Raw genomic sequence first — 26,636 nt, 5'->3', positions numbered from 1 at the left:
CCACTTTGTGGCCATCTTTCCAGAGTGAAGACTCAGGAGGTAAACATGAAATCTTCTGCTCGCTCTGTCATTTCAGAGCAAGCACTTATTTCTTGTGTTGACCTTTCTAAAAAGTTTGTTCTTGCAATTGCACAAGGATGGAAGGCAGTTCCCATGCAGACGCGTGGACGTGAATGAAGAGAGGGTCACGAGTGTGACCTCGGCATCAAGCCGTCCCAGTTGAATGCTCAAAGATAGCTTTTTCTCTGAGCAACTGCTTCTCCAGTACCCCATAATTAGCCTGCTCTCGGAACTGCATACAGATTGAGTGGGGGGAAGAGGAGCAAGAGAATAACTCTAAAAGCAGATAAAAATTATGCAGCTGTCTCTAGCAAGAGAGAGAGAGAGAGAGAGAGAGAGAGATCACCCACAGAAAATTAGGGAAAGGACTGTGACCATACAAAGCTTCCAATTCTTTTTCACAAATCTCATAGATTGAAAAGAAAACCTTCAAGCAACACATCATTTGCTTCCAAGGCTTCTACCCTCTCTGAGTATTGACAACTCTTATTCCTTAACAACAGTGAGCTGTGCACCCGATCTACCTTGAATTTAGGATCTGCAGCTCAGATCCAGCCTTAGGGACTGGCTAGCCTTAATCACATTCTCAGCTCACACCCCAAGTAGAGACACTTTGAGGAACCAAAACCCTGACTTTGAAGTTGAGCACACAGCACTTTGGGATTTGGAGCTACGATGCCAAAAGTCAACAAATGCACACATGTGGTCATTTTTACCCAAAGATGCCATTATTATATTTACAGTGAGCTCTGGCTTTTAGAGTAATACTTATATAGAACATTCAAGTTGGGATATTTAAATTATCTGGCTAAACCTAGCAGTTAAAAACAATATCACAGGCACAGAATAATTTCTTGGATAATGACGAACATATGTGAATAATTCCCTTCCTCACAGCCTAGTTCCCTGAGGCCTAATGAGTATCCCCAACTCTTCCAACTTCCCAGGCATGCCGCAGTCTTGAATGTACTCCCACTGCACCCAGTGGATACAGACTCAGGCGTTATTCTAGCCAAGCCCTCCTGTCAACATCACTCCTCAGCAAGCTCTCTCTCTAGTTCCTTAAAGAATTGGGGAAGACTGCACTCTCCACATTTAGAAATGCAGCCCAGGTGGGATTTAGCCCAGGTGGGCACCCCTTGCCCCCCATCCAACACCATACAAATGTGACTTGTTAGAGACAGCAAACCAAAACAAAAAAAAAAGTCACCTAAAGAATTCCAGTTGACTAGAGAACTATTATACACAATGCCAAAAAAATAAAAAAAATCACCCCATAAAATCCTTTCAGTAATTTGTTATCTTAAAATACTTAAAGATTATTAACTTTGATAGAAAAATCACAGGAACTGAGGACTTTAACCTGATCTTAAGAGTTCCTGCCAATTAAGATTAATTAGAAACCAAGATAATGTATACCCCAAATCATGGTTTTAGTCGATGGAAAAATGATTTGATTCAAATAAAGGTCATTCCAGGCAACTTTTGAAGAATATACCCACCTTGTAAATGAGACTTGTCTATATGGTATGTTCTCTCCCTTATGCTTCACTCTGATACTAGTGATAGATTACAAGAGTATGCTCAGTGTCTTAATCCTTGCCACCACTATCCCTCTTCTGCTGAGAAGCTAAACTTCTGGGCTCTGTGAGATAGTGTCAGGTGCTGTCGCCATCCACTGATGCCACTCAGAGACTGCTCCTCAAGAACTGGCACTGAGAGAGACATGTCTAATTTTATTTTGACTTAGGTATTGCAAAAGTTGTTGGTGTGTGTGTGTGTGTGTGTGTGTGTGTGTGTGTGAATACAAAATGGGTAATAGCTTTGGATGCAGAGCCCCAAAGTGTAACATGCCCACTTCCATTGTGGAAATATTTGACTTAACGGCACAGGAATAAGACTGGTAATATGCCAAATGTTTACCAGATCTCTGAAAACAAAGAATCTTCAAACAGTCCACTTTTCTCCCCCAAAGAATCTCATCAAGACGATGCCACAATCACAAAGCAAGAGTGGCTCTCAGGTGGCCTGTGATGCAGGTGCCATGCAACTGAACCTGTCGATCCTCTAACGTGTTCTCTCTAACCCAGAAAGGATAGCAAACCCACATTTGTAATCGTCATGTGCTCTGGGGTCTCATCATCACCAAGATCTTTAGCTAGAATTGTTGCCGATCGTCTTTTCCTTCTATATGGCAGAGACCAAGGAACTCATGATAGTGCCTTTCCTATTAACACACTTTAATATCCTTCTAAATGATCAACTCACTCCCTATCTAGCCTTACAACTCCAGGCTAAATTACCCTGCCTTTTCTTTTAGATCTTTTTTTCCCTTTTTCTTCACCAACATCTTCATTATCCTTTTCATTTTATATCTTTTTTTTTATTTTTAATAGGTGATACATGGCACGAACAGGATACTCACTTCAAAAGGTAAAGTAAAAAGTAGTTCTCCTGCACCCCCTGTCTGCCAGACTTTTCAGTTCCACACTCCAGGTAGCAGTTACTGGTGTTCACATTCTTTCAACAATGACGGGAACTGAAATCGTATCAGGTTCTCACCAAGCGTGTAGTTAATGCCGAGTATAGCGGGGGAACCTCCCCCTGGCTTTGGCAGGCCCCGATGCTCTTATACCAGCCCAGCACGTTAGGTGGCATAGTATCCTCTTTCTCTTGCTCACCTCAATGTAACAGCAACGTGTACTCATCAGCTTCTACCTTAGAAGCATAGGATGAAAGCACTAACAAGGGTTCTTAGGGGTCATCCAACCTGGTGTCTTTGTGAAGATATGGGAGTCCCCAACAGTGCGAGATCACACACTCTTAAGTGAGGTGACTTCCCTAACCTGCTGCTCTTTTCACTATGGCACATTCTTTTTCTTCCAGATGGTTTAAACTCTTGGGACTGGCCATACTTTCCTGGCTTGTATCTGTGTGTGTGGCCTCATGTGTCTCTCACAAATCCAATTCTTTTCCTTAAGGATCATTTTTATAAATTTGAATAATAGCCTTACACTTATCACTGATTAAAAAAATTATTCCTGTTAGCAATGGATCCCAAGGAAGCAACAACCAATTTTTTTTATCTTACTCTTTACTTTTTCTTTTTTCTGGTCCATTTTAAGTCAGTAAGATACATCACTGGAACAATTCTTATGGGAATACTGATATTTGTGGAAGGCCAGCTCTTTATGGAGCTGAGTCAAAGCATCTTGATTTCAATTTAGCATATAGGAAGAGCTTTGTCATTGGGCTGCCCTAGGGAGCCTATTCCATCTTCATTTACTGCAAAGCCTAGCCTGGGGAAAAGTAGCAACCCTTACTGTATCCACATTAGCAACCAGGGCAGAAATAATAATAATAATAAGGGCTATTTTTTTTGTTGAGCATCTCCTACTGGCAATCACTTTACATACATTTCTCATTAAATCCTCACAACAACCCTAAGTAGCTCTCAACTCATTTTCATTTAACCAACTTGCTAGACCAATCAGTATTTTCCCTTTAGCCTACTTCCTGATGACCCCATACATCAACTCCTCAAATCTTAAATTGTGCACTTCTGCTCCCACCCTTGAACCTGCAGGTGTACCAAGAATCCACTGAACCTTGTTCCTAAACCTGTTTATGGCAGTTGTACTTATTGTAATAATGTTGTTTAAAAAGTATACAAATGATGACATATGAATTATAAGAGTTAATTCCACAAAACTTTGTTATATGCTTTAGAAATAGTCATTGTTTTGCTTAAAAATCTACTGTTGAGTTCACCGAGAAAACTGTAAGCTAAATGATAAAAAAATAAAAATAAAAAAACCCACCATTCAGAAACAACTGATTGTTTTTTCGCAAATGTCTTCAAATTCTTGCTTCATTTTGAAGATATCACAGACAATAATGCATCAAGGGTGTGAATTATGCAGGAAAGACAAAGAGCAGCCACAGTCAGGAACCTATCCTCAAAGAAAGGTCCGTTACTCTATACAAAAACAGCAGATGAATGTATGTATCCACACTTCAAGTTAATATTTACAGTCTTATTCCTTTTTTAAAAAATGATTCCCTGTTTTAAACAGCTATTACAATCAACACATCAACTACCAATCCTGATCAATTCATTTAAGAGGTCTCTTACTGAAATTTATTCCCATTTCACAGATGAAGACAGGAGCTTTCAAGGCCAAATAACTTGGCCATCACCACATACCTAGTCATTGGAGGAGCTGCAAGTGAAAACCAAACATCTGACTTTGAAGCCCCATTCTTGATCTTGACAGACACTGCCTTATCATTTATACCCCAAACTTGAATATCTAACATGCTGCTTAGCCTTATAATTCCCTTTGCACAGCAACATTTTCCTGTGCAGAGAAGACTGAAGTATAAAATAATCTGTTATGAATCTTTTAGCTCCATATGGATTTGCTGGGCCTTTCTGAAAGGATGCATCTCAGCAAGGTTGGCTGTGAAACAAATCTCTAAAGCAAACCCTGTGCTCTCATTGGCTCCTCTAATTCTAGCCATGGAACTCGTCTATGGAAATGGTCCAGACTTTTGGCAAAGAATGATTACTCCAGGGTATGTTAGGAGTTTCGGCCTTTCTCCAATCCACAAAAACTCTATATAGCATTTTCCAGATTTTGGAACTCCCTGTCTTCCTTGCATCTCCATCTCCTTCTCTTAACTGACTTATACCTGAGATTTCCTGTACTCAGATACCATTTTTTTTTTTTTTACCTAGTAGAATACTGAGAATGGGGGTGGCAGGATGATATGCACAGTGTTTACGAGTCAGAAAATATACCCCAAATTGCCAGTAGGCACTGCCACTGAGATTTACCCTCACTTAAAACCATGAAATTAAAGGGTTTAATTTGCTTGATATTAAAGATGTCAAAGATGTGTGTGTATGTGTGTGTGTGTGTGTGTCTGTGTGTATTTAAGCAACATTCATGGTACATCTTTTTTCAATGTAACCTGAGTTTGTCCCTGGAAATCTTAAAAGTGAGAAAAGAAAAAAAAAGTAAGTGCAAGATTAAAAGTTTTCTTCTCCAATTTTTTTTTTGATGGAGCAGCCACTGTTAGACTATGACTTTAAATCTTGTGAAATAATAGAAATCATAAGACTACAGGCTTCAAGAAAGTCTTAAAGAAGCCATGCTGTTCATCTCTTCCTCCTTCCCTCCCTCTTGCAGGCTAGTCCAGTCTCATTTATTCCAACCAGAATCCAGCCTATTTTTGAATTACAGTAGAGAATTAGAACACAACTGCCTCCTTCTGTAGTTCACCTAGCACTTGATAACCCTCACTGTAATTAGAGTCTAAGGAAAATCCTCCTGGATAGGAGGCGGATGGCCCAGCCTCATGACCCAAGGCATATGGAGTCCATGAAAACCTTTGACTTTTCCCAAGCAGTGGGATCTCTGCTGACTCACAATAAACTAGCAGACTTCTTTCTTACTGTAGTGTTTTTCTGACTATTGCCCCAGAAAATAAACATGAAGCATGGTAAGGAAGAGCAGTCCTGTAAAACCTCTGGACTCGTCAAAGGGGATGATTAGGTAGTGACAATACCAGGTCCTCTGAGATCTCACCAAGCCACCTTCACACTGTGTAGTATCAGGAAGGCCAGTGTCATGCTTAAAAAAGTTTCCTCTGAAGGGAAAGGAAGCTGAAGCTAAAAATATATCATGCCAGCTGTTATAAATGCTTCTCCAAGGAAGCACAGCAAATAGAGTTACCTCTTTGAAGAGCAAATGAGGGGTTAAGGAAATAATGGAATTTTTCAGTTACATGCCAGGTTGGCTAGGTTTGGGGGAGAAAGAAATTTTCCAACCAGAAAGTATGTTGGTAAAAGACAAAATAATTCCATGAAGATTTATTTATATGACATTAGTGGTTTAGGACGGGGAAGACCTGTAGCCTGTGAAAAAGAATCCGGATCTATAGGCCATGTCCTTTCTTTCTTTTGAAAGATTTCTTTATTATTTATTCACGAGAGACACAGACACACACACACAGAGGCAGAGACACAGGCAGAGGGAGAAGCAGGCTCCCCTTGGGGAGCCTGATGTGGGATTCGATCACAGGACCCCAGGATCACGACTTGAGCCAAAGGCAGATGCTCAACCACTGAGCCATCCAGGCATCCCTTGCCCTTTTCAGTTTCCAAGAGGCCACACGCAAGACCTCTCTTCTTGTCAGGCCTACCTAAAGCTGTGTGGTGTCTCTCCTTCCCTTGAATATCTGGGTTCTGATCATTTTTTGCAAGCTGACTAGAATAGCTTAAAGTGGCTGCTGGTCTTGTAAGAAAATGTGAAGGGCAAAGGGCAAAGCATTCCTCGAACCAAACAGGTATCTCTGAAGCAGCTGACCCTGGCAGAAGCAGTCAATCAATGGACTTGGAGGGGTTTTTCCCAGTGGCTGATCAGGGGTTCCCGAAGGAATCACTTTCCCTGAGATCTACATCACCCTCACTCCTCACCTTGCCTGCTGGAGTAGTTTTTTTTTCCAGGTGTTGGCTTTATGGGGCCTAGCAACCATCGTTCCCAAAAATGGACAGACCCTTCATGCTCCTGGAAGGCCAAAGCCCAAGCAACATCCAGGCACTGGGTGCCTCAGTAGTTTTTTTAACTTTTAATTTTGAAATAACTATAGATTTAACAAGAAATTGCAAAAATACTACAGAGAGAGGTCTCATGCACCCATCTCTCCTGACTCCCCACAAGGTGACGTTTTATCCAACTATAGTGTATTATCAAAACCAGGAAATCAACATTAACGAGACTCAGCATATAGACCTGACTCAGCAGCTTTGTACACAGATTTTTGGGGTGGTACCGAGGGGTACCATTACAAATTTGTGTGCAATCTTAGTGCATTTTTTCACAGGAATAAATTCATATAACCACCTCCACAATCACGATCACAGTGTGTTATTAAAAGTCTGTTAGTATTGGGACCTAGTTGGTAAAATAAGCCACGCAAAAAAAGAGTAACGATAAATGTCACTATGAGGATAATGACAGAAGGCTAAATGATCAATATTATCACCAAATAGTTAGTGAATTCCCAAGGACGTTTTCTCGTTTATTTTGGAAATTCATTAACTTCATGAACATCTGCCTAGTGAGCCCAGAAATTTATTAAGTTCCTACTGTTCAGCAAACATTTATGGCAGGGTGGGCAGACAGGCTTCAGCTCACATGCCATCTCTTATTGAATTATAGCGGCCGCCTTGAGGGGTATATTGAGGAGGATTTGGAGGCCACATCTGGCCTTAGCAAGAGACAGCCAGTATCTAACAGAGACTCTCTGCCACAGGAGAATGGCAGGTGAACGCGTGCCAGGAAATTGCCATCTCCACAGTTTCTGTGACTTTTCGAGCCATGTGGTGTTCTAGGTGCTGGGAAAGAGGGAGAAAGACACAACCCTTGTCCTCAAGGAGTTTGTGATTGGGCGGGAGAGGCAAACATGTCAACCAAGAATTGTGACACAGAATGCTAAGAGGTGACATTGAAATATATATATATACACACACATACACACATGGGTCAGTGCAAAGTGAGCACAGCTGGGGTGCAATTTGGGCAGGGGTTTAGATCTGTGTGCTGTGGAGAACTCTTGATGCTATGGTGGCTGTTCCATATGGGGACAAATGCAGAGTCAGAGTAAACAAGGGTCTGCTAGCTAGTAATTGAGTCAATGCCTGAGGATAGGATAAAGAGGGACAGGTATGTCTCCTCAGAGCTTGACTGCCTGGGTTCAAACCCCAGTTCATCCAAACTTTTTTGGTCTGTGACACGGGTCAAGTTACTGAGCCTCTCTGCACCTCAGATTTCCTCATCTATCAAGTGGGGATAACCATAAGACCCACATCATAGAGTCTGAGGATTAAATGAGTTAATATTTATGTAAAGAGATTTGAACAGTACTCAGCATGTAGCAAATAATACGCAGTTGTGTGCTATCACTGTTCATTTACTTTTAATGATCTGTGGTACCACCATTTTGTAAGGTACTGCTTTTATTATCAGAAGAATCAACGGAGGCTAATAAAAGAAATACTAAGGTTCCAAAGTGTACCATGAGACTGTAGAAGTGAGCTGTTTCAATGGAACGTTTTGGAATAATTTTTGTAACCCAAAGTTTCTGAGTTCTTGCCTCATACTAAGCTAGCAAAGGGCAGCATGTTTTCAAATCCAAATGTAAAAAATGTGAAGAAAAATCAGGTATTGCAATGATTTGAATAGAAACAAATTTCTTTGATCCGTAACTGCAGCAACATAGTTTTCTTCCAGGTCCGAGTCTGCCAGCAAAGAGTAGAAAATGGTTCGAAAGGTGGTCTGAGGTAACAGAGATGGCACTGCTCTCCACACAAGGGAAATCTGTGGGATCTCAAGAAAACGGGGAGGTATTTTTCCTGAATGGTTTACTTTTTCTATAGCCGACTTCAGACAGGAAGCAAACGCAGAGTTGCTCAGCCAAGTTCCATGCACCTTACATTTGGAATTGCTTATAATGGCCAAAGCAAAGTTGACTAACACTTGTGTGAATGGTCAGTGGCAGCCAATACCTTGGTTCTTTCTGATCCTATGAGCTCATGAGGAAGAATCTGCACACTCTTGCTTTTAGTGACCAGACCCCTGAGGAGCCTTACAAGGAGAGTGAGGTTCTGAAAAATACATTCTTCCCTTTCTTCTCAAACACCTTGATGCTACCTCAAATGTTTGATTGATTTCTCAGCTGTCCCAACCCATTCTTCTCCTTCTCATGGAAGAAAAGGTCCTGCTCAAAGGTTCTGTGTGATCTTACGTGATTTAACATCTGCAACCAAAAAAAGGTACTCTTGCCTCTGTTTAAGTAGATGAAAATAGGTTGATTCTTGTTATCTTAGGGTTTTGTTTTTACCTCCTAATCTTAGTCTCATCCAAATCCCTTCCTTCTGAAACTGCATGGCACCATCATGCACATTTTGAATGCCCTCTAAACATCATTTTTCTCCATCTCAGTGTTCCAGCACCTTCTCAAAGTCAACATACATCCAAAATTGAGCTTGTAGCTAGTTTCTCTCCCTATCTTGCCTTTTATCTTTTTGAATCATTAACACAACTTTCTTCATCCCTTAAATGCCTACCATGGGTTACATGGGATGCCTGGGTGGCTCAGTGGTTGAACATCTGCCTTTGGCTCAGGGCGGTATCCCAGGATCGAGTCCCACATCGGGCTCCCTGTGTGGAGTCTGCTTCTCCCTCTGCCTGTGTCTCTGCCTCTCTCTCTCTCTCTCTCTCTCTCTCTCATGAATAAATAAATAAAATCTTAAAAAAAAAATGCCTACCATGTGTGAAGTGCTCCCAGTTTATCTCTATTATTCCTTTTTGATAAATCCAGTGGTTAATTTTTGGTCTTCATTTTATTAGAGGTATCAGTAGAATTTTACTGAATCACTTTTTCCCCTTGAAACATGTTGTTCATTCACCCTGCAAGATACATACATTTAAATTTTTCCTGACTTCGGGGCAGCCCCGGTGGTGCAGCGGTTAAGCGCCGCCTGCAGCCTGGGGTGTGATCCTGGAGACCCGGGATCGAGTCCCATGTCGGGCTCCCTGCATGGAGCCTGCTTCTCCCTCTGCCTGTGTCTCTGCCTCTCCCTCTCTCTCTGTGTGTGCCTCTATGAATAAATAAACAAAATCTTAAAAAAAAAAACAACAATAAATTTTTTCCTGACTTCAGTGGTTTCTCCTGTGTTTCTTATGCTTTATCCTCTTCTTCAGTCTTCATGTTGAAGTACCCAGCCTCAGTCTTTGGTCTTCCTTTCTATCTACACATAACTTTAAATACTACCTATGTGCTGGTAACTCCCAAATGTCTACCTTGTCATACTCATACATCCAAATGCCTATGAGACATCTCATTGTCTAATGGGCACAAAGATTCATCATAGGAGACACCACTCCCAATCTTACTTTCAAACTCAACAGAAACTTTCGCCATCCTTCTAGTTGCATAATCAAAAACTCTGGAGTCATTCTCGAATTCTTTCCCTCATACTCTTCATTTATTTTGCCAGGAAATCCCATTGGCTGTACTTTCAAAATATATCTAGACTCTAACCATTTTTCTCTCTTCTACCTCAGCCATCCTGGTCAGAATCAGCAATGTCTTGCCTGGATTACTGCAATAGCCTCTTAACCGGTCTTTGTTGTTTCTATCCTTGCCCTGGTACAGTCTATTCTTAATACAGCAGCCAAAGTGATCCTTTTAAAATGTAAGTCAGGTCACATCACTCGTCTGCCAAAAACCCTCCAATGGCTTCCTGGCTTACTGAGAGCAAAAGTCAAAGTCCTTGCAATGCCCTGCAGTGCCCTGTAGGATCTATCCTTCCCTGTTACCTCTGCAACTCCCACTCTCTACTTGACTCACTCCTTTTTAGCCACTGGCCTTCTTGCTTTTCCCCAATAAGCTGGGAAAAGATCTTGGGGATCTTTGTTTAAGCTTTTTCTCTGGTTGGACTCTCCTTCCCCCAGACATCCACTTGGCTAACCCCCTTACCTCCTTCAAGTCTTTGTTCACGTTACCTTCTCAACAAGATCTATCCTGATCACCCTATTTATTACTATAATCACCTCACCACCTAGGCCTGATCCTCCTGACCCTACTCTTCTTATTTTTGTGCCACTTATCAATCTCTAACATACTATATAATTTCCATATGCTAGACTGTTAGCTCCACAAGGGAGAGCATCTTTGGCTTGGTCACTGACGCACTCTGAGTGCCTTAGGTAGGTTAAGCATATAGTAGGTGCTCAATAAAATTTTTCCAAGTGAATGAATGAATAAATAAATGAATCAATAATGTATGTCCAATTCTAATTATTAGAACATTTCTAGCATCTCTTTCATCTGTTCCATGCCTGTTCCTATCCTCCTGATACTTTCACTACTTCACAACTGAGGTTTTGAAACTCACTGATGCTGTACTCAGCACTGTCATTCATCTGGTTTGCACACAGCAGACTATTCCCTCTACAGCATTGTTCATATCACTGCCATGCCCACAGTGTGATGCTTGGCCTCTTTAGAGCTCTCAGATACCCTCCCTCACTTTATTGCCTTCTCTTACTACTCTTTTAACTTCGCAAACCTCTCCTTCCTCACTGTTTTCCAACCCTGCCTGCATACTCCACCCCATTGCTCACAATGCATGTCCCTACCCTTGGTCCCCCTGCCATCTGCTTCCTAGCTTACATCCCCTATTACCTGCAAATGCTTTCCTGAGCCTCTGGTTCATAAGGATCTTTTCATTTCACACATTCACAGTGCTTGCAGTCCAGACCCTCCGTTCAGCTGACACAATCCTATATTGCCCGACAGCTGCTATTGGAGTTATTTTTTAACTGCACTTTTATGTAATGCATGGGTTATTATGTAAAGTTTTTGCAGATTAGTCTGCCTGAAGGGAGATATTTCATTTTTACTTGTGAGACTGACTGATATATCTTCTCTCTCCACTTATGTTATAAGTTTCCTGAAATTGAATCACTTTCCTTAAGCTTACTTATATTTTTCATAGCCTCAAACACAGTGCTGGGCACTCAGGAAGTGGGTAGTGTCTGCAGTGTCTTTGGATGATGCAAAATCCACAGATGGAGGAGGCCATGAATGCTAAGGCACCAAGATTAAAACATAAAAACTGTGTAAGGAAGTCATCTTCTAGTTAGTTTCTTTTCATTAACTGTCATTAATGTGGTGGATAATTTGAAAATGATCTCAGTTCTCTTACTGTGATTTATAATCTTGTTGTTTTATGTGAATATTTTTTCCATTTGGAAAGAAGACAGGTAGCTAGCTCTTCAGTGCAGTAGAAGAGGTCCTGAAGCTTTTAGTCCAACACATTTTCCATTGCAGTGAAATGGTCAAAAGTTACAGCATAGTCAAGGACCCCTCGTCTACTCTGCATGGCCAGGGCTCAGGAAAGGGGCTTTCATCAGCTGACAATCAGAGATGCAGGTGAGGGCACAGACTGTGGGTGTCAGTGTTAGCACTTTGCTCTCCGATGTCCTTCCTACTGTCTCTCATGTATTCATTCACTTAGCAGACACTGTTGCCAGCTCTGGCCGGGGCTGGGCATCTACATATATAATTTCATGTGCCTTCACCACAGCCCTCAGAGATGGATATCATGGATATTCTCATTTTACAAATGAAGACCTTGCTCAGAGAGGTTAAGTAACTTGGCCAAGCTGTAGTTAGCAAATTGTAGATCTGTGATTTGGACTCAGCAGGGCATTGACGCCAAAGTCCTTGTTCTTTCCACTCTGTCAAACTGCCTCCCAGGTGCTCAGGATATATTTGATAGAGGTACAAGTGAATGAATGACCCAAAAGTTTGCAGTTTTGACAAACACAATTTAACCACCATAGACAATGCAGAAGACTAAAACGACGACATTAATGTTTTGTCAAAGAGATATTGAAATATAAGTGTTGACATGGCCTAAGTGTTTGCATGAAACTTTCTGGAAGAGAGACCTGAGCTTTCTTTGTCAATATTCTGAAACAGGGCTTCAACTCCTTTCGTCTTTCCTAGTTATCTTGTTAAACCTTCAAGTCTTTTTCTACTCGATACCACAGAGGGACCCAAAGATCTGGGAGTCCATGACATGACACTCATCTCTGCATTTCTTCCCCTCTGCAGACCTGGGTAGCCGCGGTGAAAAATGAAAGCCTCCACTGACTACAACTTGCTAACCACCTTGAACATACTAATCTTGCCAAGACTTACAGGCCTGAATGTGCAAATCAGTAGAGACAGAAATATGATGACCCAAGACTAATGACATAAAATTCAACCCTTAAAATAGAAAAGGCCAAGTTTTGCGAGGGCAGGCAGCTTGAAGCTTACATCTCTCCCAACTATCAAAGAGTTTTGTAACAATTACTAGATTCCGTCCCTGACCAGGAAACTTAGGCCAAAAAGCTCTGTCATCCAGCATGTGCCTGCTTTAATAATTGTCCCAGCCACCAATCTCTGTCACACAGAGGCTAGTGAAACTGTTCCCTAGATTACTAGTCAGTGAAAGAGACTGTCCCCAGAATCTCTTAACATAATAAAGTAATGATGCAATAATCACTTAACCCCCCAAATGTACTAGTTATTGAAATCTTGATGTAAAAATAAAAAAAAAAGAATTAAAAATCTCATGTTGCAGCATTATGAATGCAGTATCTTAAGCATTGCCTTGGTTATTTCAATTAATGTAGTTATAATCTGACACTCCCATGTATTTGAGAAAGCCATTTAAAAGGGCCCATTAGCTGAAAGATCTGAGCAGAGGGAGAGGCCAAGAAGCCGTCACTGTTAATTCTTAATACCCTCAGATCTTTTAATTGGGGGTTCCTGCATGTTGATAGGCATGTAAGGTCTGACCACAAAAGCTTTCCCCCGAGAAAGTTATCTCAGTGCTGACATTGTATTCACAGACACATGCAACTAGCATCAAGGATTTCTGTTTCACGATGGGGCCCTCGCCCGTGTTGCCACTTATAGAAGCGCCCATGGCATGTTTGTCACTTTGCTCAGCCTAAGCGGGGAGCCACAGGGAGGACTCCCGGCCCTAGTCCCAGCTGTGCGCAGGGTACTTTGCTTTAGTGGTCAAAAGAGCAGAAAGCCGTCCTCCGCTCTCCCCTTCCACAAAGCTGTTCCTGACATGCCTCTCCTGAGTTAGACTGAGCAAGAAAAGGGCATAGCATTCACACCAGGCCACAGCACAGAGCGGCATTCTCAGTTAGCCAAACCTGTTTTCCTGGTCAGGAGGAAAAGTGCCCCCAACAAACGGGATATAAACCAGAAAATGCAAGGGAGGGAACATTCCAGGGGTAAATATATTTAAAAACAAAACAAAACAAAACAAAAAAGGAAGAAAGAAAGAAAAAGGAAAAAAAAAAAGGAAAAAAAAAAAGAAAGAAAATGCACAAATCCCACAAGGGCATCTGGTTAACCAGGGGTTAGAATCAGGTTTAGAGAATCACACATAACTCAGTGTCTTGGCAAATCCAAAAACCCCAGGGCAAAAGGCATGTGGGTAAGAGGTATTTCTACTTGTGGAAACAGGAAGTTTCCTCCTTTTACCGTTTATTCTCTCTCTTATTTATTGTTTTAAGGTTTTAGTCCAGTTTACAAGCCAAATTTGGACCATCAGTCATGTTTAACCTGCCCAGCATTTTTATCTTTCCAGAGTCAAAAAGAGCGACAAAGGTGGGATCCAAAGATCCCCTTCCCACAGCCAACTGCGATGAGCCTGTCTCTCCCAGGGTTACGGGGTGCTCAGAGCAGACATTCTCAGCGGGACATGCCACACGCAGCAAGTCACCACACCAGACTGCGCTAAGGGGCTTCCGGGGAACTTACTTGTACTTGTGCTGGTTCCAATCGTATTGATTGTGGTGGGGACAGAGGAGGAGGAGTAGAGGGGCACATGGCCGTTCTCACACCCCAGGCTTTTGTCCTGCCAGTTGGAGGCGTTGATGCAAATCCCAGAATCCCGAGAGTTCTGCCACCCATTGAGCTTGTCATCGGAGTTCTGTCTTTGGTGATAGTAGTGTGTCTGCCCATAATCCACAGAGTCCGAGCGGCTTCGGTTCTGGCCGCCAAAGCCGGTGGCCGTGCGGTCCTCCAAGTGATTCAGCCACATGGCTAAGGCGCTGCGGTCCTCCAGCGAAGTGGCCGGGTGTATGAGAGCATAGGACAGCAGCTGTCTGCTCTCCTCGATGTGCTGGTTGTGTTCAATAGAGTGCGCCAGGATTTTGGGCAGCAGTTTCATATACTCGACTTTTGCATCAAGGTTTCCTGGCTTCAGCAAAGGCAGATGAGTTAACAGGAGGGAAATCACTTTATCCTTGGATTCCTGCTGCCATTGGTTAATGATTCCTGGAAAGGAAAATATACGGGGCAAATAAGCAAATACACCCACAATGGCATCAAACGCCACCCTGTAAAAAAAGAAGTCCTCCGGGTTGGAGTCTCCATCTATGTATCCCGCCTGTCTTTTCCTCAAAGCGGCCCATGTATCAGATTGGATAACTGACTCCAGGTTGTCAGGGGGCAGTGACATAAACGAAGCACAGAGCAAATGTTCTTGGATGTTTGGGACCTCAATCTAATTCCTGCTCAGGTCTCCAAAGAGCCTATAACTACTTTGGTACAACCAAACAGAATTTACAGCTTTGTGTTCTTTCTTGGAAAAATCCAGTCACGCCTTCAGATGGACAGGGGGATAAGGAATAAGAACATTTCCATAGAGAAGCGAGTGGTGTCAAAGGTTCATTGGCTCCTTGGGGGTAAGGCTGCTTTCCCTCCTCTAGACATCTGTGGGAAAGTGGTTCACACCCTAGCAAAGGCATTTGTGTGAATATGGTTAAAACTTCCTAGACAGAGAAATTGGTCAGGCAAAGAAAGGACTCCCCTCGTCTCGGTGAAGGAAGCCTGTACCTTTCTCATGAGAAGCTACCTCAGAAATCCATTGTGACCCCAAAGTTAGATCTCAGAGCTAGATTTAGCTCTAGTGGCAGCTCTGATCACATGTGATAAGAAAGCTATTTTTCTTTATGTAGAGAAGATGTGTTTAGTTATCTTTTTTATGGTAAAGTATATATAACACCATATTTACGATTTTTGCCATTTTTAAGTGTACAGTTGTGTGACACGGAGGACGTTCACCATATTATGCAGCCACCCTGACCATCCATTTCCGGATCTTTTTCACCTTTTCAAACTGAGACTCTGTACTCGTTGAATAATAACTGGGTGTTATATTATATGTTGGCAAATTGAATTTAAATATTTTTTTACAGCTGCCAACAAGAAGCATTAGAACAAATGCTGGGTTAATAAATTGCCTCATTCATAAAAATAAATAAATAAATAAATAAATATTTTTAAAAAATACTAACTCCCTATTTCTCCCCTCCCCCAGGCTCCTGGCACCCACTGTTGTATTTTCTGTTTTTATCTATTTGACTACTCTAGTTACCTCATCTAAGTGAGATCATATAGTATTTGTCCTTTTGTGACTTCACATCTTCAAGGTTCATTCGTGAGAAGATCCGTTTGTGACACACTCTCAAGGATCCCCTCCGGTCCCCTTCTACTCAAAACACACACTTGTTGCCTTTAGTTAAACAAGGATAAACAATGTACTCTGCCTCTGACTGGCCTTTGAGAAGCAGCTTATTCCAGAAACTGGTAGTTGTCCTCAGAACCTGGGGCCACAGGAAAGAAAGGTCTCTTCCGGAAAAGTCACTCCTGACACCAGAAGACATTGTCTCTGGCCTATTGCTTACCCTACATACGCTAGGGCAGGGCAGTCCTACTGGCTTTCATGCAATATCCACTGGGTTGAAAAGGGGTCCCTGGAATTTGGCAGAGGGGCTTCACAGTTCTAGTGAGGCACAAGCATAACAGGACAAGCTCGAGTCATTGTTGACCAGAAGCTACAAATGCATCAGCTAAGTACTAAAAGGCCCCTCAAGACTGAGGTTGTATTCAAAGTTATCAGGCAAGGAAGGCATGATATATAATGAAAGAACATGGGCTCTGGAATCAGGCAAACGTGGGCATGGATCCCAGATCTGCCACTTCATTTGCAGTGGGACCTTGGTAGGCTACTTGGCCTGTATAAGCCTCAACTGCCTCATCAGTTATGAGTGTTACCAATAGCCTCTGTCCCTTTTTGTGTGGTAATGTATCAAAGGGACGGGCTAAGTACTCAATGGTGGAAATAATGCCTTCTACTTGTCTCTGTATTAGTTGGGCTCACATTAGAGCCATGTTGGTTGGTTTTGGACACATAATTTTTTTCTTTTTAAAATTTATTTATGAGAGACACAGAGAGAGTGAGAGGCAGAGACACAGGCAGAGGGAGAAGCAGGCTCCATGCAAGAAGCCTGACATGGGACTCGATCCTGGGTCTCCAGGATCAGGCGCTGGGCTGAAGGCGCTGAGCCACCCAGGCTGCCCTGGACACAGAATTTTAAAAATAAATGTAGAGTCTAAAGATGGCCCAGGGAAGGTCATTTAAAAATATCAGAGTTGGAAGAGATGGAAAATCAAAGGGTGAAAGAAAATGGGGCTGAGTTTATAATTGAACAATAATGAAGAGATGCTCAACCTGAGGATTTCATAAGAAGATGAACGAACAGTCAACTATTTGAAGTACACGTCTTCAAATTGAAACAGCAGAGATTAAGACGAGATGTGGAGAAGAAAGGAAGTGCCAGGATGACAAAAGACCTAAAGGAGTCGCCAAAGAAGGCTTTATAATCTCTGTCCTGGGGGCCTGAAGAATAGAGATAGATGGTCTAGGGAAGCACTGTTGGATAGGAATGTAATGTGAGCCACATATGGTCTTGAAAATTTTATAGTATTAGAAGAAGAGTGAAATGAGAGGGGTGAAACTGATTTCAATGATATATTTTCTTTAATCCAATATAACAAAATATCATTATCTAACTTATAATCAATATAAATTATCAATGAAACATCTTACATTCTTTTCTTTGCATCAAGTCTTCAAAATCCAGGGTGTACATTACTGCTGATATCACATCTCAACTTGGACTACTCAGTCACAACTGAAGTGCTCAGAAGCCATGTGTGGCTGGAGGCTGCAGAACTGGCTAGGCACGGGGCGGGAGATATTCAGATGGGGAAAGTGGATGGCAGGAGGGCACGGATGACCTCAGCAGGTCCCTCCTGGCTCTCTGACTCTATATTTAGCTAACTGCCACCTGACAAAAGATAGCCCTTGCATTCCATTAGGTATGGCCTGCCTTCCAAGTAGTTTTGGGAGATGGAGGAAGCGCCAGTTCTAACTTCCCATCAGTATATTTTCAGTAAACACCCAGCATGTTTTTAATTATGCATATGCTTAGGATAAAGATAAAATCTATTCATCAAGCCCAAGGAATTAAAGAGGCCCTGGCAAGAAGCAAAAGGTCCTGAGAGGAAGATATATCTGTGTGTGATGCCAATCCAATGAGCAGACGTAACTATTGTACACCTGGAAAATGTATGTTTAGAAATAAAATTTAGGAACAACTTTTAATAAAAATTCATAAGGTTGAGGAACTCCCGAGCTTTCTGCAAGGTCACTTCCCTGTTTGGGTTGCCTACCCTTCTGCAAAAGGTCAGCCACCCCCCCACCCAAAAAAGGAACAAAAAACATAAATAGGACTCGGACTGCAAACTAAACATGTTATCTCCATGTAAGCACTCTCTGCCAGGGATTAACCTGGGACCCAGAGGACAAAACAAGCACAGCACGGCAAAGAGGAGAAGAGGAGAAGAAAACAATGTGCCCTGGCCCCTCCAACCTCGGGACAGGGCTTGGATGGTGTGTGACTAGGGGGTGGCCAGGAAGACAATGATGACTTTTATTCACTACTACCAGGAATGTGGAAGTGAGGCTGAGGCTGCCTCCTGAGGGCAGCCTTTGGAGGTGTACTACTGGGTCGAGGTATTCCTGCAGCAGTTACAGCTGCCACACTGACAGCTAATGGCACTGAATGTTTTCTATGTGCCAGGTACTCCTGTAAGCACTGTGCATGCTTGATCCTCCTAAGAAACTGAAAAGGTAGGTCCTCTTACAGCCTTATTTTACAGATGAGGGCGGAGAAGCACAGAGGGGTCAAGCCATTTGCCTCAGGTCCCCCTGACTAGTGCAGAATGGGGGGGATGCAGATTAGCACAAAGGTACACAAAGATTATCATGCTAGAAGAGTTGGGCCATAAGTTAAATACATTAATATTTATAATATAGATAATATGTAATTATATAATACATAAGATATAAAATCTATACCTCTATATAGAATGCATATATGTGTATTATATTTACAAAGAGAATAATATGAATATATTAATAGAGGACATGGATCAGCAGATTTGCCAGCTTTTTTTCCGTGCAGGAAAAAAAGTAGTCACAGAGGTGTTACCTCCTGTGGTTTTAAAACATGTCTACAACTTCTTTGACATTCCTCTCTAAAAGATGGAGCCTAATTAATTCCTTTCCCATTCAGGGCAGGGCTAGACTTAGTGAGTCACTTCTAGCAAACTGAATGTGCCAGAAGGGACAGTGTGTGAGTTCATGGATTAGGTTATAAAAGGCACTAAAGGGGCACTGAGTGGCTCAGTCACTTAAGTGTCCAACTCTTGATTTTGACTCAGGTCATTACCTCAGGGTCGTGGGATCAAACCCCGGGTTGGGCTCTGCTTAGCACGGACTCTGCTTGTCCCTCTCTCTCAAATATATAAATTAATTTAAAAAATAAATACGAGGCACTGAAGCTTTTACCTTGTTTTCTCTTAGGTTACTGACTTTGGGGGAAGACAGCCGTCATGCTGTGACAATACTCAACCCAGTAGGGAGAAGGGTCTTGATAGTGAGGAACTGAGTCTTCCTGCCAACAGGCAGCACTAACTTGCTAGCCCTGTGAGGGAACCATCTTGGAAGCAGAACTCCCAGCCTATTAAGCCTTCAGATGACTGCACTCCAGACAACACTCAGGAGACCCTGAGCCAGAATCACTCATATTCCTGATCCATAGAAAGTGCATGTGGTAACATGTTTATTGTTGTTTTAGCTGCTAAGTTTTGGGCAATTTGTCATGTGACCAAAAAACCCCCAATATACCTCTTTAAGAGTTTTCCTCTAGAAAAATGGAAGTGTTAGCCTTTGGCACTGAGCAATTCAGTCCTTCAGGCAAAATCATTCCCATTCTGAGATCAACTCATGAAACTAACCTGTTGCCACTAAACATTCACCTCAGCCTCCCTCATCTTGATCATCCACTTGCCAAACAACTTTTGGACTATGATTTAACTCTTAGTATCTTTAGGGAAAGAATAAACTGATCATACAGACTTGAGATATTTCTAGATTCTGTGATAATGATTTTTGGGAGTGATTTAATGGTTTCTGATTGTGATTTGGTTTCCTGTGGAGGTCACCTTTCTGTACTCAGTATATGGACTCTGAGTACATCTGGTCTCTCGGATGATGGCTCCTCATGCCAAATTAATAAGCCAGCACTGCAGGGTCGACTTTCCTGCTTTCCAGTTAGAACTGAGTCAATCTCTCAGGGTGAACATCCCCAGGACACTGATGAGAGTAAGCATCTCCACCTTCAAACAGAAGCCAGGTCTTATAGGTGGGGACTTGGTACATGAATGCTAGGTCCTGTCCAGCTGCCTACTGATCATCTTTGTAGCATCCACACCATCTTCCTGAGGGCAAGGAGCTTTTACTGAGATGTGGACTCAATGGATTCTCCTTACTAGGGAAGACTTAGGAATCTTGAAATTTTCATAGTCAATCACTTCCGTGATGTGGTTTCTATTACCATACACACCAATATCACTCTCTTTAGTAGACACAGAGGTCCAAGAATGGCAAGGTTAAATGTTCCCAACTCACCTCTATTAATTTCCCTGAATATTTTCTCGAGATAAGGAGAAAGATAGTATTTGCTGGATGTTTTATGTGGATAAAAGTTGATGATTATAATTTATAAACCAGTGACATAGGAGTAGCAAAAAAAAAAAAAAATCCTAAAAGAGCTATAATAAAAGACCATGAGGGTTAGGAAACTGTCCCAATGATTCTTAGAGTGACAAAGATTGTGTTTAAATACCAAGTCTGGTATTATTACTACACAATTGTATGTCAATGTTTAAGGGCTCCAGTTGTTAGTAAATTACCCTCAAATTGCTATTTTATTATACCCTTGTTTTCAGTTTAATAACATTTACTATAAAAGGGTTTCTCACAAGTGTATTTAGGCAATTTGCTCATGCAAGAAATGGTTGGAAAATAAGTGAGCACATACAAGAAATACTGTTTAAATAAATGCACTAAAAGGCAGGAATACTAGTGGATTTTAAATGGTCAATTCTCTTTGCAAGGATTTATATTACAAACTCAATTTTAGACACATCATACAATAAATCCTTCTAAATGTGGTGCAGTTTTGCACAACTCAGGGACAGTCAGCCAGTGGAAATAACACACACTATGTATTTGGTAGGAATGTGAGCTGACAGGGCCTCTAAAAAGTTAGCGAGGAGAATGGCAAATGCCAACATAGCAAACAGTGGGATTCTTGTATTGGCACCTGCACTTGCTTATTGTCTTCCGAGGTACCTTCTTTTTTATTTTTTTTAAAGATTTTATTTATTTATTCATGAGAGACACAGAGAGAGGCAGAGACAGAGGCAGAGGGAGAAGCAGGCTCCCCGCAGGGAACCTGATGTGGGACTCGATCCCAGAACCCCAGGATCATGACCTGAGCCAAAGGCAGAAGCACACTCAAACACTGAGCCACCCAGGTGCCCCCCAAGGTACTTCTTGAGCTAGAAATGACTGGTGAAACATCCCCATGATTTGGTGGAGCTCCACAAGACATGTAGATTAGACTATTATGGGGGACCCAGACAGTATGCAGTTACTGAGCTCCTATCACTGCAAGTAGTGCTTCAAGCAGATACATAGGACTGAGTAGATAGAAACCTTCTCTGTTTCCAAGAAGGGTGATTGGCAGCTTCCCAGGTGGCTCCCATGGATCCTTGCCTCTTGGTATTCACACCCTTGTGTACTCTCCTCCCACAGTGAATCCAAACAGGTCTATGTGACCAATAGAGTGGAGTAAGGTGTTCTGAGATTAGGTCATAAAAGGCATTGTAGCTCCAACCTCCCTCTCTTGGCTCACTCTGCAGGAATGGAGCCACTTCAATTCTGAAGACGTTCAAGCAACCCTGGGAGAGACCTATGTGGGGAAGAAATCAGGCCTCCTGCTCACAGCCAGCACTGACTTGCTAGCCATGTGAGTGAGCTACCTTGGAAGTGGATTCTCCAGCTCTAGTCAATATCTTGACTGGAATATTGCAAGAGATTTTAAGCCAGAACTACTCAGTGAGGTTGTTTTCCCAAATTTCTGACCCTCAGAAAACTGTGAGGGAAATATCATGTGAAGCTCTTAAATTTGGGCGTCATTTGTTACACAGCAATAGTTAACTAATACAGCTTCTTAGTGAGCTAATTAGAGCTTTGTGTTATTTGGTAAAAAGAAAAAAAAAATCACTCCAAAATGCTACTGCCCCTTGAACTCTTTAGAAAAGAAAGGGATCTATGTAGTAGATTTCATAGCTTATTATAACCATTAGAGCTTTCTCTGAAACCATGAAGGTCATTAGCTGCTGGACATTCATAGACACCTGATGATCCTCAAAGAGTACCCCTGACCTTAACAGATACCTACAATGACCAATTTACCACTACAGAGTGGCCTGGTGATCTCTTCAATGGAGACTTCCCATCTTAGTCACTTTTCTTCCTGGGTGCTGGCATGACTGGGTACTCCTGGAGAGCTCTTTTGCTCCTGAAGGACCCAGGCCAGTAGTAAACTAGTTCTGAGATTTCAGCCAAAAGCTCAAGTTGGGATTCACATTTAGGTTTCTGACCTCTTCCTGGCTATGGCCAACTTTTGTAGGTCTGAAGCTGCCCGTTCCCAGAGGGCGCATTAAAGCTGGCCAGCTCCCCTGACCACTTGCCTCAGTTCTGACCTCACATCTATATACATTTGTATTGCCAGCCCAGGTCTCACCCTGTGAGTCAGACTCCCATGTCCAGTTGCATCCTCTACATCTCCACTCAGTTGATCTCAAAGTTACTCTCTTCAAAACTGAGCTTCCACTCTCACTCTACTCCTGTGGTCCTCTTCTCTGTCTCAGCAATGGCTCTTCCATCTTTCTAGTGGTTCAGGTTGAAGCCTTCAAGTATCCTTGACTACTCTCTCTCTTACATCCCACATTTAATCTGTTAGTAAAAACATACCCAGATTCTGACTACCTCTCACCACCCACCTCCTGCCCCATAAACAACCTAACAACCAGAATGATCTTTCTATATGACTTATCTCTCAAAGTCATATCACTTCTCTGATTAAACATTCCAATGGTTTCTCATCTCACTCTGAGTAAAAGCCAAACAGCCTATTGGGCCCTCTATGATAGAGCCCCATCCCCTACTACTGGTCCCTCATTCTTCTCAGTCCATTCTCGCTTCCTTGCTGTTTCTTTAACATGCCAGATATGTTCCTCCCCCGCCAATCTTTGCACTTGCCCTTTTCCATATGGAACGCTCCCCCCCCACCCAAATCCACATCTAGCCCCACCCAGTTCTGTATTTGCTTAAATGATGCCACAATATTTTAATTGCCCACATCATTCCCTCACCCTATACTTCTTTATGCCCCACACCCTACTTTATTTCTCCCCATGGCATTTATCACGCAGTCTGGTGTATAATGATACCTATTTCCTGTCTTTCTCACACTAGACAAAAGCTCTGTGGAGGGCAGTGATGATGTCCCCATGTTCTCATGCATTATCATTTCCTTATTAATTATACTTTTAATGGCTATATAAAGTTGTGCCCAGGCATTTTGTTTGATAGTGACTTATTAGACTTTGGATTTCTTACTCAAAATCTTAAGCATTTCCTAGAAATTTCTTTGAAATGAAGACTGACAGAGTGGGTGACCTACAAACTATCAGAGGCACTAAATGTCACCTCAAAACTCTCCAGTCACCTCTCCCTATTTGATTCTGCAGAATTCTGATTACTTCTAGCTTTCACATCCAATAAAAACAGGAACATGTCAAAGAGAAAAATAAAATGATTAACTTAATTTTCAAAATCTTTACTATGTCCTCCTGTTAGTATTCTGTTAGGATGGAAAATTTCCCTACGTGCTAGAAAACAAAAGCATAACGGGTACTTTTCTTGATTGTAACTGACACCAATTAAAGTAATCTTCATGATAAAGATTCGTTAGGCTGAGACAGCAGAATTAAATGTATTTAATATGACTCTTTTGCAAACATCTGTTGAAGAAAGAAAGAAAACCAATGCCATTGTATATCCAAATTCTGGGCCACAAATAATTATCTTCTAATAAAACCTCACAGGAATGGGTCTCCTAAGAGTCATATAAATTAGAGACGAAGAAAATGTTACCTTACTCTTGACAAATGCAAGACAAATCCTTATAAACTACATTCAGCTAGTTTTTAATACCAGAAACCCCTCAGAGGAGAGGCTATAAATGTTCCAAAAGCAGGAAGCTTTCCCACTCACTAATCTTCAATGCCATTCTCTTGCTCCCAGACCACCACTGACAAAACCCCACATATCACAAAATGACTCTCCAATAGTATTTCAAAATAATGAATTAGCAATCCTTATGCTGACCTTGCAGAGGAGAAAAACATGCTTTGTACCACAATCCTTAGATGCGGGCCTTATTCCGTGAGAAGCACCAGAAGTAAGAACCTTGAAGGAAGCACACTGTTGTCCAGATGGCCTAAAGGCAATCATATCTGTTAATGAAGAACTTCAAGACCAAAATCCTTGCCAATGGCCAGACGGAGTCAATAAGGAGTGTCTTGGGAGAAATATAAACAGGTCAAGTCCCAAAGGAATAGTTCGTGCTTGATCCGACAGACCAAACTGAGCCACTGCTTCCCATAATAGGTTTACAAACCTCACTAAGTTGGGGAAGGGCCATTTCACCTGTAACAACAGGGAGTCATTCTATGTCTTTTTTAATTTATATATTTAAAGTATACAACATGATATTTTGATATACACATACATATTAAAATGATTATTACAGTCAAGCTAATTAACATTTTCTTTTTTTATCAATCTTATATAATATCCAGTGCTCATTACATCATGTGCCCTCCTTAACATCCATCATCCAATTATGCCATCCCCTCACCCCCTTCCCCTCTAGCAACCCACAGTTTGTTTTCTATGATTAAGAGTCTCTTATGGTTTGTCATTCTATGTCTTTAAATGAGTCTGGATTGTAAAGTCACTGGGTCCTACGCTTTCTAAAATGTGGAATTCGCTCAACAACTTATACACAAAATTTCCCATCTTGAGAGATGGGAATCCAAAGTGTAAGTGTGAATGTAGGAGCCCTGTGATGTGTGTAAATACTGTCACCAAGGAACAGCACACATACATCCCCAGAATAGATGTGCCAGAAAAGTTAATAGTAAAATTTATGTATCACTAACTTAGGTATGAAATCTGAAATACATGTATAAGTTATTCTATGGAAGAGAGAATGGACAATTTTGTGGAGGGAAGGTATTCGAATCCATGGTCACAAATGAACTGTTACTGTATTTATAAAGAAGGGCCTAGGCGACTGTACAAGGATGTGAGCAACCCTAGAACATTTCCAATCCTATTCCCTTGTCCTCATTAAGTATAGCCCTGTAGAGGGAGTGGGAGGCAAACCTCCCTTTCTGGGGTTCTCTTTAGCTATTAGCCAACTCCAAGAATTTATGCAAAGATAAGCAGCTTATTTTCACTTGTTATTTGTGTACCAAACTCATTTTCAGGCTAGCAGGTCTGTCGATGAAATCAGAATAAGCCTTTTCAGATTTTTTGAAAAGGGGAGGTACTTTGTAATTACTAAAGTCCTCTGAGGCAGTGGGGGTAGGAAAGAAGAGAGGCAGGATGGACAATGGCAAAGGATGAGGTTGTGCAATTAGAAATGAGAATGGCAAAAAAAAAAAAAAAAAAAGAAAAGAAATGAGAATGGCCAAGGCCGTTTCCCTCCTTCTGGGCATCCCACCATGAAGTTAAATAGGATCAGAGGTCAGTATCTGGACAAGAATCAGGAGCACTGACCAGCTGAGGACCCTATGCTTTAGTAGACTTTGTGAAAATGATGCAGGGGGAGACAAGAGCTCTGTGCCCACAGTTATAAAGACTATGGACAAAGGTCTCTTGCTTTTCCTTCCTGAGCCTCAAACACAATCTGGAATTCTCAACCAAAGGAAGACCTGAAAACAGCAAAAGGACTTAGGCAACACTGGTCCAGAGCCAGAAGCAACAGCAATGGCCGAGCTTTACATCACCACCCTTAAGGGTAGATGTATTTATTAAGCCATTGGGTCTTTATCTTTGGTCTCTTATCAATGTAGGTGGCCTACTATTAGGACCTATCCTCTTCAACAGGGTGTGCAGGGTCAGAGATAGTCATGGGAAAGCTTTCATACCCCAATAGAAATGTCTGCAATACAGAGAATTTGGATAGAATCAGACCAGAGAGGTAGATAAAATACTTTAAGGTCTCCATTAATAGAACCAACTGCTAACTCTGTAAGGAATATAATTCATTTTCTAAAATAACCCCAGAACCTCCAGCAGACCTCCAACCAGCATCCAAACACTATTTATTGGAAAAACACAAAAAGCTTAATTGATTATCACTACACCAATGGAGACAACCCTTGGCTATTCAAATCTTAAAAGAGATCGATATTATTAAATACTCTCTTCTTAGAAATGCCCTGAATCTATGGGGATCCCTGGGTGGCGCAGTGGTTTAGCGCCTGCCTTTGGCCCAGGGCGCGATCCTGGAGACCCGGGATCGAATCCCACGTCGGGCTCCCAGCATGGAGCCTGCTTCTCCCTCTGCCTGTGTCTCTGCCTCTCT

At 41.9% G+C, this 26,636-nt stretch overlaps 1 protein-coding gene across 3 annotated transcripts in view; it reads right to left on the bottom strand.

The window, feature by feature from the left end:
• SAMD4A (sterile alpha motif domain containing 4A) overlaps positions 1-26,636 on the bottom strand; it is a 215,366-nt gene that overhangs the window by 73,533 nt on the left and 115,197 nt on the right. For 2 of the 3 annotated variants that reach the window (XM_026000658.2, XM_026000659.2), the window contains exon 2: positions 14,470-14,988. In XM_026000658.2, coding sequence (XP_025856443.1) covers positions 14,470-14,988 — 519 coding nt within the window. Of the gene's footprint in view, positions 1-14,469; positions 14,989-24,367; positions 24,481-26,636 lie in introns of those variants that run through there. The other variant, XM_026000660.2, reaches the window with a different exon arrangement.

This window comes from Vulpes vulpes, chromosome 6 (assembly GCF_048418805.1).
Source record: "Vulpes vulpes isolate BD-2025 chromosome 6, VulVul3, whole genome shotgun sequence".
NCBI classification, from domain to species: domain Eukaryota; kingdom Metazoa; phylum Chordata; class Mammalia; order Carnivora; family Canidae; genus Vulpes; species Vulpes vulpes.
The sequence above is the reverse complement of the archived record's forward strand: the minus strand, read 5'-3'. Positions and strand labels throughout refer to the sequence as shown.